Here is a 13,291-nt window from a genome sequence, read left to right as displayed (position 1 = left end):
ACAGTCAACAACTCCCTTCCCTCCTCCCTCATCTTCCTCCCTCCCTCCCTCTCACGGACATCCCTTCACCTCTCTCCTCTGCCTCACCAAAACCAAATCAAATTAAGATTGAACCATGACATGCACATGCAGTATGCAACAAATATAAATCTTACATAACAAACCCTAAATTAACCTCTCTCCGTACCCATTTATCTCTCTCTCTCTCTCTCTCTCTCTCTCTCTCTCTCTCCGCATTATCACGAAGAAAAGCAAGCCAATAGCGTAAGTTTTTCATTCATCTATCTGTCGAATGCTTAATTCTACTTGCTTTGTTTGTTTGATATTTTAATCGGCTGAATATACTTCTTTTCCTATTATATTCATTGTTTACGCTACTGATGTAAATACTGGAGCTGTGATTCGCTGCAAAGTTTTTATTGACAAACTTTCCAGAATTCAGATATTTCATAATTCCATTAAGCTTGACTTAGATGGGCTTGCCGCGCTTCGAGTCCGTGCCTTTGATAGTGGTGAATGTACTTTTTGAAATGCTAATTATCACGAGATGTTTGGGGCCATTGAATTCTCAATTTCATTTCTTGGTAGTGCACTCATTGTTGATGCTCTTTTTTCTTTTCTTTTTATTTGAGAGTCAGAGGTAGTCGCCACTCTCTGTGTGTGTTTCAGTAACTGAGCTTCTTGAGAGGCAGAGGTAGTCGGCAGGCGATCTGTGGCTTCAGATCCATTAGCCACACAGAAAAGGAAAGGAAAAAGATGAGGTGTGGTGTTTGAAGAAGGAGACGGGTGTCTGTAGGTATATTGCTTGTTTCTCATAAATAAATAAAACGTTATATAGAGCTTACCTTGAATGTTTATTAGAATGCCCCAGAAGCAGTGCTGTTATGGGAACCTATAATTTTACACAGCAATCATTGGATCCATTCTTCGCAACTCAATGCGCAAGCCTGAGGAGAATGTGGCTCAATTGTCTTCTGGTCAGTTGATACGATACGATACGATTCTCTCTCTCTCTCTTTTCTTCTTGGTTTTTCTTTCTTTTCTCTTTCTTTATTATCCATTGGAACACCAGTTTGAGAATGCTATCAGTTTGTTTCCTGTCATTAAACTTCAGAGTCAAGACAGTGTTCTTGATTCTTCTGTGTTGTTTTGTGATTTGGGTCATGCTATAATATCGTAGTCAGTTGGCTTTTTAGATTTTGCGCCTTTAGCTCATCGCGGGTATTATAACTGAATGCGATCATGTTCTTGGAGTTTCTTGTTTTCTCAACTTGGGATTTTTGTTTTTCAAATTTACCAGTTACCACCTTCTGTTAACTGGTTTCAATTGAAAATGACATCTTTTCTGAAATCCCAAGTTTCAATCTTTTCTGAAAATATTAAAAATATGGATTAGAACAAGTGTGCAAAAATATACAAGATTGACACTTGTTAAGGGTTTTATACTTTTCAGCTGGGCTTGTCTAGGATCATGACAAAGCTAGCCATAGTTTCAAGGTTACTCACTGCCAGTACCTAAATAGGATAATGAAATGACAGCAGTAAGTATTGGAGAACTCATATGAACACTAAATCTTAGCCAAGCTGTTTACAGTTGCAATGTATTTCTAGGAGAATTGCTTAATGTATTTCTATACTCTATAGTACTGCTTGTGCTTGGGAGAAACTCAGAAATTCTAGGCCTATGACAGCTTGGGCTGATCTGTTTGATGCGAATTAGCAACAATAATGTTGAGGGAGGAGCTTTCCATCCTTTGGTTAGCTAACAAAGGTAAGCAGGCAACTCTTGACAGAATCCTTGTCTAGTACTTACGAGCACTTGTATAGACTCCATAGGCTATTAGATTTTGGGTTTTGTGTCAGGTTTTGCTGGAATCGCATAAGCACTAATTCTTTGATTGCTCCTTTTATGATGATGATGATACATAGTACTCTAGAGTGCACGGTGAATATGGGATCACTCCTGGTCTCATCTTTGTTAATTGGGCTGCTGTGCTGCTCAATGGAAAGGTAAACAAGTGCATTATGTTATGTAGTAAAAAAGCTTTGCCTGGCTGGCTGGGATTGTGGATCATATCTGGAGGTGGAGAAATGACAGGATTTTGGGAATGAGAACAAAGCTTGTCATGGCTGTGCTGTATTCAAGGCTTTGCAAGGCTTTGCATTGTGTCTGTTCTGTTGTGTATGCTACTTAATTAATACTTAATAGTGGAAGTGGTTATTGACGTTGTCGGTTATTTCTGTTTTATTACTTAGACCTTGTACTATATTAAGAAAAGGCACATAATCTCATCATTTGCAATTTGCAATTTGCACGAGAGGGGAATGCATCATGCATCAATTTGCACAACTGACTAGGCTTTTTTGCCTATTAAAGTTACCATACCAACCCAATGGCGACTTTTTTGAATTTACCAATTCCATTCCTGAATCTAATCTCGCATGCATCCCTCAGTTTCATGTCAAAAGATCATCTGAAGAAATCTACATTACAGAGGTAAAGCATGCATTCTTCCAGTATCATTGTTCAAACAATGATATATCCAGTTACTTTGCATTTTTTACTAGTAGGGTTCTTTCTTCTTTTCATTTTCCTTTCCACAATGTGAATTATGATCGTCTTATGAAAGATGTTATTGTATGTCCTATTAATTGCTTCTCTTGTCGAATAATGTTCTTGCATTCTCTGTTTTTCTCTACGTATTTGCTTCCTTTTGGCCCGAATTTCTGCAAATGTCCTTTGTTCTCATCCGATGCTAATGTCTGTCTTGCATTATACTATAGAAATTTCTGTTTTGCTTTATATAGCAGCTTGTTATGTTTTTGGCTATTTTCGTTTCTTATGTGAATTGCAGAGTGATGACATAAAGTTGTCCAATAACCAGTCTGATTACTGGAGAATTTTTCCTGTATCAGATGATGTTGCAATCAAACATGGCTGACAGAATTCTATAATTCTAAAGGCAACTTCACAGGGACGGGATAAATTGACAGCTTCTTTGACTTACTTTAGTGCGCTAAATGAGACGAAGGAGGTAATGATGTGATCTTTAACTTTTTTCCTAGTTCCTGATTTGTTTTTTATGATTCTATTTTAAATTTTGTTCTTATTTTGCTTAAGTTGGTTCGTCTCTGCTTGTAGATTCTCAAGGTTGCACAAGGAGTCATGGTTTGTGACCAAGTCAAGTTTAGTTTGGATAAAAGTGATGCGTCTCCAACCATTTTCCCCTGCTATTTATCAGGAGGTTGGTATACTCAAGTTCTTTAACTTCAACTCTAATGTTGCTTTGGGGATCTGAACACTATCAAATTATACAGGTTGTGCTAAGGCATCCAGTGACTAGAAATGGTTCTCTTCAGACATGGGTATTGTGTCTGTGTCTGTGTCTGCTTCTGGGTTTGTCCAGGCCAAGTAGCCTGGTAAAGCTACTATCAAAGTGCTCTCCATATTTTATTCATTCAATTATGATGAGGTGCAGGGTACTGTATATGTTCTTTTGCGTCCTCATAGCAACAAGTGTCCACTGACCTTCTTACTCTTTGCTTTGTGGAATCTTTTAAAGTTCTGTACGTTGCATTGGCGAGAAGAGTCTATTAGTGCAGACTTGGTCAAGTTTACTTGATGTCCGCACTTCTCTTTGTTTACCCCAATACTTAAATAATTAAGCTGTAAATTTTATTATTGTGTAAAAAGACAAAAAATGTCATCCAACTTAATAATTAACCATAGGCTCAGCGAGAAGGGAAGAGTGTTAACTTAGCTGTGCCATGTTCTGCGTTTTGGTCAGGACTTAGAATTTACAACCACAAACAAAAAAACAAAAAAAAACAAAAAAAATCCGCGAAAGCAAAAGTGAATCTCTTAGATTAGATCGATCACTTCATATCCCTCTCATCGATTCGTCAGCTTAATTGATTATCTTCCCGGTCTCAGTTTCTCAAGCAAGCAAGTCAGTTTGTGTTTCAACAATTTTCGCTTCCAATTTAGGGCTTCTCTGATTAATTCGCGCTAAAATTGGCTGAATTTTCTTGGTGTTTGGTTGCAGGATTTCTCGAGTCTCAGTGTGCCCTGAGAAATCAGCAATGGATTTGGTCTCTGGTTACAAGGTGATCTAACTTCTCCCTCTCTCTCTCTCTCTCTCTCTGTCTTTCTTTTGTCCTTACAAACTCGTTTGGTCTCTTATGGCTTCGTGTGCAGGGGGTTGTGGGGCTCGTTTTTGGCAACGAGAAATCTGGTTCTTCAAATGAAGATAGGTACTTCCCTCCTTCTGTCACCAAATTCCATACACATTACTCCCGCTGTTGCTTAGTTATAATTGTTGAATGGTATGTGACCAATGTACTCTGTCATTGTTTCAGTATGTAGCTATGTTGAATGCTTGCTCGATTGTATTAGCAATGGTAAACTGTCAGAGGACAGGAGGACTGCTATGCTCGAGCTTCAATCTGTTGTGGCAGAAAGCTCTAATGCACAGCTAGCATTTGGAGCAATGGGTGATTGCTCCTCTTCTTGTTTGCAAATTGCAACGGTGGTTTAGTTTTTCATTTTATGTTTGTCATCTATGACATTTTTCATTCATTTATTTTTTTCTTTTTTGCAGGCTTTCCTGTTATGATGGGCATATTAAAGGAAGAACGCGATGATGTTGAAATGGTTGCTAAATTTTCTTCTTCTTTTCATATTTCCCCTTAATCTCATTGTTTTTCCCGAGTTATCATGTTGTAGAATCCATTCTGGTGTTTTATTGAAACTGTTTGGGTGCCACTGATGAAGCTGTTTTTATTTTCTGATAGAGATATTTCACTTTTACTGCATCTTTTTAGGTTTCTGGAATGCGAATGTGATTGTTATGTCCTTTTCACCTGTCCCAGTGATTCTTATGAATTTTCCTCCAAACGTAGTTCTTAATGTCAATTTATATTCATACATAAAGTCTCATTTATGTTTTCTGCATATGCAGGTTCGAGGTGCCCTAGAAACTCTTGTAAGTGCCTTGACTCCTATTGACCATGCAAAAGGCCCAAAGAATGAAATTCAACCAGCTCTAATGAACGCTGATCTGCTCTCCAGAGAAGCAGACAACATTTCACTTCTTCTGAGTTTGTTGGTTAGAGTTCTCTAATTATATTTGCAAAATCCTTTTCATCATTCTATTTAAATTTGCTTGATTTTTGCTATATTTTTTTGGTTCATGCACATAGTTTGACAATGTTTATATTTATTTTGGTTGTTTTTGCAGTCAGAGGAGGATTTCTATGTACGATATTACACTCTTCAACTTTTGACAGCTCTTCTCACAAATTCTCCAAATAGGTATCAGTTTAGAACTACTATTTCCCTTTAGTCTAATTTTTTTGAATTCTTTTAGTGGTTTTAGAAAGAATTTTTTCTGAGTTCCTCTTCAGGTTACAGGAAGCCATTCTGACCATACCTCGTGGTATAACTCGCTTAATGGATATGCTTATGGATCATGAGGTACAATTCACTGAATGATAATTTATCATTTTGCATTTAACTCTATTATCAACATGTTTCGCTACAATTTAACTTTTAAGCTAAAATTCATGTTTATTGGTCATCTCTCTATTTGAGGATTTTTTTTGAAATCTTTTGGAACCTATGAATTATTGAAATATGATTGTGGTATCAATCTTTTCCTGTTGTTCAGTCATACTGAACTATTGTGTTTTCCTTCTAGGTTATACGAAATGAGGCCTTATTACTTCTTACTTACTTGACCCATGAAGCTGAGGTGAGATTTTTCTCCCACATGATCCTTAGTCACTTCTTTTTATTTAGTTATATTTGTTGAACCTGTGACTGAAAAGTGCGTTTCTTTCCTTTTTTTTTTTGAAAAGAGACTCAATATTTTGTTGGTGTAAACAATAAAATTACAATCTAGTGGGCAAGACGTCCATTCCAAAAGTACAACAGAACACTAATACATAAAAGCTATCAATTGCTAAACCATCAGAACTGAAAAGTGTGTTTTTACATTTTTATTAACTGATAGATTGTTATGATATCAGGAAATTCAAAAAATTGTGGTCTTCGAAGGTGCTTTTGAGAAGATTTTCAGCATCATCAAAGAAGAAGGTGGTTCCGATGGTGGTGTTGTTGTGCAGGTAATTCTCTTTGACTTATTCTTTTCATATTTAATTCGCTGTGTGACTTGTTTAAGTGTCATTGCTGATAAACCACTTGTCAAGCTTCCTTCTACGGATTAATTTTGTAAAATTGACATGAATCAAAAGCCTTCGTTTCTTTGGTGGGTTTAGACTTTATAACTATACTGATATTTTCACCAAATTTTATAGGTAAAATAAAAATTTTCCATTATTTCACTGCAAGGGATGCAAACGTTTGTTTGTTATATACTAAACTTGTAAAACACTTACTTGTCATGTTCTAATGCCTTGATTATAGAGGGATGGCTGTTGGCACACTGTGTTACAAAATAAAATGTGTGTGTAGTTCATAAATCAAGTTCCCATTTCTCATACGTGCTCATCTCTAAAAGAAATTGAGAAATCAATTGATTTTGGAAATGGTTCTAATGTAATACACTTCTGCAGGACTGTATTGAATTGCTGAACAATCTTATTCGGAAGAATGCATCTAATCAGGTTTTTAGTTTTTTCTGTTGCTCTTATTCTTGTAATCATTGTTGTCATTTGTGCATTTTGTTTCTTTTTGCTTCTAATTAAAAGCATGTGTCATTCAGGTACTACTGAGGGAGACGATAGGATTTGACCCCTTCATGTCAATTTTGAAGCTACGAGGGAGTACTTACAGCTTCACTCAACAAAAGGTTAGATACTCGATTTTCATAACTTTGTATTGCAGACTGTTTTATTTATTATGGCACAACTCTTACTGGTAATTTGTTGTTGACATTGAATTAAACTCCATGCCAGTAGACAATTAATCTACTCAGTGCGTTGGAAACTCTTAATTTGCTAATAATGGGAGGTTCGGAGGCTGATCATGGAAAAGATGCAAATATGCTGACAAATAGGACAACCCTCGTTCAGGTAGTCTATAATACTCTCTCACTAAATTAAAAATTCTGTGATATGTAGTCTTTCTGATTTTTTAATTTTCTGGATGTAGAAGAAAGTCTTGGACCATCTTCTAATGCTGGGTGCGGAAAGCCAGTGGGCACCTGTTGCTGTCCGTTGTGCAGTAAGATAGTTCTTCACCTTCTTCATCCTCTCTCTCTCTCTCTCTCACACCCGCACACACACACACACACACACACACAGCCCCACCCAACGAACACATCTTTTGATAGTATGTCACTATATTATATACGACCAATCAATGTCAGCTGGACATAAAAGTACTTTACCTTTTTATTGCTATACCTTTGAGCCTGTCATTATGGACTAATTACGTGAACTCTCCGTATCTGTTTCCCTGAAACTTATGTGGCATGCTAGGTGATAAAATTAATACTGATTTTCAAAAGGACGACACATATTTGGTTTAGGAACTTTTTGGTAATGATGTTTATATAGTTCCTTGTAGAGATTGATGTAATTGTTAGGGTTTGTTCACTTTGTCAGGCACTACGATGTATTGGTAATCTGATTGCCGGACATCCCAAGAATCTTGATGCCCTTTCAAGCAAATTGCTTGGAGAGGGGCCGTAGGAACCTGCTTTGAACTCAATTCTTTGAATCATCTTGCGGACATCCAGTATGCAAGAATTTGTTGCTGCAGATTATGTTTTTAAGAGCTTTTGTGAGGTTGATAATGTGTATATGCTCCTTATACCATTGATTACTTTGCTGTGCTTCGTGGGCATACTTAATTTATTACTGGCATACAAAAATTACAGCTTCATGATCGTGTACTTTTTACTTCTAATTTTATGTTATAAATTTTCTGCCACCTGGTTTTTATCAGAAAAATGCTGATGGCCAAACTATGTTAGCGTCAACTTTGATTCCTCAACCTCATTCCATGGCACATGCTCCTGTTGAGGAAGATGTGCACATGTCCTTTGGAAGGTTTGTGTATTGTATGTGCCTTTTTTCACTGCATGCTTCTAAATTCTCTGTTTATTATTTATTATTTCAGGCTTGATTGAATTATCAAACCTTTGTTGCATCAGCTAAAGCTTGATCATCTTATTCTTTTCATCTTTCTTTGTTGGAAAAGCTACTTGTGCTAATTAATTTTACAATAATTTGATTCTCTTGCAGCATGCTATTACAAGGTCTTACCTTGAGTGAGAATGATGGTGATCTTGAGGTAATGTAATACTTCAGTAGTATCTGAGTTTTGGAAAAGACTAGAATATATCTGTTCCATTAGCTAATATATTGAGGTGCAGACATGCTGCCGAGCTGCTAGTGTTCTTTCTCATGTAATGAAGGACAATATCCAGTGCAAGGAAAGGGTATGCAGTTATATCGTCTTCTGAGATCTGTCTTCTGATGTAGTAATTATTTGATTTACCGATTTTATGCCAACCATGTACTTGCATTACCTTTGATGCTCACTTTATTGTATTATCACTCGTCAAAAAGAAAAAGAAGTAAAATCGTCATCAAGTTAAAAATTTTATTGGGATTTCTTGCTTTTGGAATGGTATGGGCAATTACTAGATCACTCTTACAATGTTCTAATCTTATGAAACAATTTGCAGGTTTTGCGTATTGAACTCGAGGCACCTACACCATCTTTAGGTGCTCCTGAGCCTCTAATGCACCGTGTGGTAAAATACTTAGCCCTTGCCTCTTCCATGAAAAACAAAGATGGAAAATCAAGTGGAAACTCATATGTTGAACCAATTATCTTGAAATTGCTGGTCACTGGGCTATCTGATTTCCCTAGTGCTGTGAATTGCTTCCTAGATTCACGTCCCCACATCACATATCTTCTTGAGTTGGTCTCCAATTCCTCTACTACAGTGTACATAAAGGGATTGGCAGCTGTTCTTCTGGGGGAGTGTGTAATCTACAACAAATCAGTTGAAAGTGGGAAGGATGCTTTAACTATAGTTGATTCTATAAGCCAGAAGGTTGGGCTCACGACATACTTTCTGAAGTTTGATGAGATGCAGAAAAGCTTCCTTTTCACCTCTGCGAGGTCTACTCAGCCCCGTAAACAATTAACCAGATCTGCTTCTGCTAGTATGGTAGAGATTGAAGATGTTGATGAGAACAATTTATTGGATCAGAAAAATGAGGATCATCCAGTTCTCTCCTCAATCTTTGATGCTCCATTTGTAAACCTTGTTAGGAGCTTGGAGGTGAACATCAGAGAGAAAATCGTTGAGGTTTACAGTCACCCAAAGAGCAAGGTGGCAGTGGTGCCAGCAGAATTGGAAAAGAAGAGTGAGGAAAGTGATAGGGAGTATATAAAGCGGCTGAAAGCATTTGTGGAGAAGCAATGCTCTGAGATACAGGTATTGTTTCGTGTACACAAGCTCTTGGTTTCTCGTTTTTTCTGTGTCATTTTTTGCACTATGAAATCTCTTTTCTGAAGAGTATGTCACAACTTACAACAATAGTTAGGACTTAAGAGGCAATCAGTAGAGAAGTGTTTGGATCCGGCCATATGTGGGCTAGGGCTACTTATGGGCAGATCTCTGCAAAGATGTGGATTGGAGCCTCCATGGGTGTTTAATGGTGTGGGTTGGCCTCCATCTATTTTCCAGAAATGCAATTTTCAACCACGTATGCAACACCATTCAATCCTGAGTTTGATAGAAGTGCCCTTTGTGATGTAAAAGAGTACCCTAGTTGTCTCTGGAATAAGCATGCCGTGGTATGAATGCTTTAATATATATTGTATTAAAAAATATGGTTGGTTTGATATTCTTTCTTGTCTTTCAGGACCTCCTTGGTCGCAATGCAACTTTGGCTGAGGACGTGGCATCGACTGGTGGGGGCAGCAGTTATGCCCGGCCTGAGCAGGGTGCGGGATCAGACAGAGTCCAGGTAGAGACATTGAGACGAGATCTTCAAGAAGCATCTAAGCGGTTGGAGTTGCTCAAGGCAGAGAAAGCCAAGATTGAATCGGAGGCATCTATGTATAGAAGCTTAGCTGGTAAGATGGAATCTGATCTGAAGAGCCTGTCGGATGCTTACAACAGTCTTGAACAGGCGAATTTTCATCTGGAGAAGGAGGTGAGAGGCCAGCAGGGCGTAGGAGGGTCTTCGTCCATTCCAGATGTAGAGGGAATTAGAGCAGAGGCAAGGGAAGAAGCTCAGAAGGAGAGTGAGGCAGAGCTGAATGATCTTCTTGTGTGCCTTGGACAAGAACAGACCAAGGTGGGAAAACTGAGTGCAAGGTTGTTGGAGTTAGGGGAGGACGTGGACAAGCTGCTTGAAGATATTGGAGATGATATGGGGCTGCCTGCTGATGGTGAAGAGGAGGAAGACTGATGATGATGCTGACGTCTTACTTTTTATTTTTATTTCATGGCGTGATCTCATCATTCATCCTCCTGGTATGGAATGGATGGTGGTGGACGGGGTTTATGCTTGGCTGTGCCTTTGTACATTTCTGGTGGAATTTGTACAGTTGATATTTATTATAATTAATACGCGAAGATTCTGGATCAAACTGTTTTTTTCTTCCTCAAATTTAATTTATACTCGTTTTATTGGTAATTGTTCAAAGTTTCAATTTATTCCCTTTCCAGTATCCTTCAGGTCTGTAAGAGAGATTCGAATTTAGGAGCTTGAACGGATGGTAAATGCTCTTAACACTAGGCTACAAGGCCCTTGCAAAAGTTCATATTTCTTTTTTCACTTGGGTTACAAGTCCCATGCAGGGGTTCATATTTCTTTTCCTTAAAAATATATATATATATATTCATAGTGACAATACGGAAGATTGGGAACTTGAACCCCTTCGGCAAAGGAAGTCTCCCCTGATTCACAACGTCAGACAAACGACTGCACATTGACAGCCAGCAATATAACAAGTGCTCACAGCTCACCCGAAAACGCAGGAGTTTGAGTTCGAAGATCCAGTGGTTGTCAGCTGAACTTTCAAATCGAAAATGGGTGACCACCAGGCCAAGAGCGAAACTGCGTCGTTGATCGAGCACAGGGCCTACGCCAGGGTGGGCCTGCTTGGGAACCCGAGTGACGTTTATTTCGGCCGGACGATCTCCTTCAGCCTTGGCAACTTCTGGGCGACCGTGTGTTTGCAGCCGTCCGATGATCTCGTCATCCAACCCCACCCCACCCCACCCACGACCTCGTCGTTTTCAAATCCCTAGACCACCTGGTACCTCCCTACACTTGAATTGCAATTACACAAAAATCGAAATCTTCAGTTTCTGCGAATGAATTGAATTATAAAAATGAAAATCAACAGGTGAATCGATTAGATAGTGAGGGTTATTATGGAGGCGTCCGATTGCTGATGGCAATTTGCAAAGAAAACGAGATTCAGTTAGAGCCTCGAAATTTCACTCTCTCATATGATACTAATATCCCTCGCCAGGTATTATGAGTTAATTTTCCATTACACTTAATTTTAGTGATTCAGTAAAGTAGCAAGTAATGATGTTTCTCTTTCACTTTCAGACAGGACTTTCAGGGTCTAGTGCTATTGTGTGTGTGCAGCCCTGAGCTGCCTCCTTGATTTTTACAAGGTTAGGCATTTGATCAAAGTCGAGGTCCGCCCCGGCCTCGTCCTTAGTGCCGAGAAGCAACTTGGAATTGTTGCCGGTCTTCAAGATCGTGTTGCCCAGGTGTATGGTAGCCTTGTTTACATGGTACTCAAATTTCAACCAGACCCTACATTGCTTCTACTTGTAGTAACTTTTTAACTTCCTAGGAATTTGACAAGGAGCACATGGATACTTTGGGGCATGGCATTTACACACCCATGGATGTTAGTCTCCTCCCACCTCTTCACCTTGTCTATGCCGAGAATCCAAGTGATTCCGGGAAGGTTAGCCTTCCACGTTGTTAGTGCTCTCTCATTGTTTCCCACCTGCTGTGCAATTTGTACAACAATTAACACATTTATTTATTTGTAAGGGCGGGTACATAGTACGGTTCTTCAAAGGTGGCTCAATGGCGACGAGTTTATAACATCATCCATGACGGAAGTTGCAAATATTGCACTAGAAGGAAGGACGGCATTACTTGAAAAGGACTACACTAAACTAGCAGCGCTCATGAACCGTAATTTTGACTTTAGAAGGTTTGAGATATCTACATTTTGACTCATAATTTGATTATGTGATTGCCCGACTCTGATCCCAGAAGCTCTCATATCTGTTTATTTGGACTGAATTAGAGTAAATAAAAAATTAATTTGAAAAGGAAGGTGATTGCACAACATGATGTTGTTCAGACTGTTGCCACACAAGGTTGATTGCACAAACTGTACATTTGTATGCCACATCTTATTCACTTTCTAATCCCCTTGACAGACCAGAAAGCTGGATAAATAAAAACAAAAAATGATAGCAAAATTGTAGCCATGGTCCCCCAAATAAGACCCCACTTTATTTTTCATCCCTCAACCCCAAAAATTGTTATGGTCGCCCTTCAATTAGATATCGTGTTGCACCACTTGTCCTTTCCGTCAATTCTGTTAGTTTCTCCGTCAAAATTGATCACATGTGATGCACGTTATATTTTTTTGATGGGCAAATAAGACTTTTACCCAGCTACTACCCTCACCACTTCTCAGCCTACATGACACTCAGCTGGGCTGGAGTCAGACCTTATGTTTTGAACCATCTTCATATTTGCTAGCATTTTATGTATCTTATGGCTGCTCAGTACCGGTACATGGATGTTGTGCAGAAGCATGTTTGGAGATGATGCTCTTGGCGCTTTAAAAATAGAAATGGTGGAGGTGGCCCGAAGGGTGGGTGCAGCATCCAAATTCACAGGTAGCGGTGGGGCTGTAGTCGTATTTTGCCCAGATGGTCCTTCACAAGCGAAGCTCTTAGAGGATGCTTGCCAAAAGGCTGGTTTTAAACTTGAACCGAGACAAGTCGTTCCCTCTCTTCTAAATGAGGTTGATCTTCAGACTCTCACAAAATAGGCGAGTACTTGGGGTCTTTTCACTTTTGTTCTTGACACCCTCCCGCCCTTCTCTCCCCGTCTCTCATTGCTTTATATTGGTAAAGTAGAACTGTCAATTTTTGGTAGATGCTCCATTAATAAAAGGGAACGACTTTAATTTGATTCAATTGCTGTCAGCTTGAATGCCTATACTTCCAAATTTCAAAGGTACAACTGTCAATTTTGATAGATGCTCCATTTATTATTATAAGGGAACGAAGTTATGCCAGCCTTA

At 38.7% G+C, this 13,291-nt stretch overlaps 1 protein-coding gene and 1 pseudogene across 3 annotated transcripts; both read left to right on the top strand.

Moving 5' to 3' along the window:
- Nucleotides 1-316: 316 nt before the first annotated feature.
- Nucleotides 317-10,649, top strand: LOC110746999 (golgin candidate 6-like). 2 transcript variants are annotated; one of them, XM_088250388.1, is made up of 21 exons: nucleotides 317-977; nucleotides 2,917-3,035; nucleotides 3,143-3,245; nucleotides 4,047-4,107; nucleotides 4,199-4,254; nucleotides 4,360-4,494; nucleotides 4,602-4,654; nucleotides 4,962-5,108; nucleotides 5,241-5,314; nucleotides 5,407-5,476; nucleotides 5,700-5,753; nucleotides 6,031-6,126; nucleotides 6,577-6,627; nucleotides 6,726-6,812; nucleotides 6,922-7,035; nucleotides 7,118-7,186; nucleotides 7,913-8,016; nucleotides 8,212-8,260; nucleotides 8,343-8,408; nucleotides 8,658-9,419; nucleotides 9,850-10,649. In XM_088250388.1, exons 3-21 carry the CDS (start codon nucleotides 3,167-3,169, stop codon nucleotides 10,399-10,401), a joined length of 2,679 nt encoding a protein of 892 aa, XP_088106514.1. In that variant the 5' UTR covers nucleotides 317-977; nucleotides 2,917-3,035; nucleotides 3,143-3,166; the 3' UTR covers nucleotides 10,402-10,649. The 2 variants fall into 2 exon arrangements, with proteins under 2 accessions (XP_088106514.1, XP_088106513.1); XM_088250387.1 differs by having other exon boundaries at nucleotides 7,115-7,186.
- A 125-nt stretch (nucleotides 10,650-10,774) lies between these two features.
- LOC110746562 (glucuronokinase 1-like) lies at nucleotides 10,775-13,184 on the top strand (annotated as a pseudogene). Its single transcript, XR_015834504.1, has 6 exons — nucleotides 10,775-11,254; nucleotides 11,345-11,473; nucleotides 11,557-11,747; nucleotides 11,810-11,939; nucleotides 12,016-12,181; nucleotides 12,793-13,184. The product of XR_015834504.1 is annotated as a glucuronokinase 1-like (transcript).
- Nucleotides 13,185-13,291: the final 107 nt, after the last annotated feature.

Source organism: Prunus avium, chromosome 3 (assembly GCF_965620075.1).
Source record: "Prunus avium chromosome 3, drPruAviu1.hap1.1, whole genome shotgun sequence".
Lineage (NCBI taxonomy): Eukaryota > Viridiplantae > Streptophyta > Magnoliopsida > Rosales > Rosaceae > Prunus > Prunus avium.
Note: the sequence above shows the minus strand (reverse complement) of the source record. Positions and strands in the feature narration are given on the sequence as shown.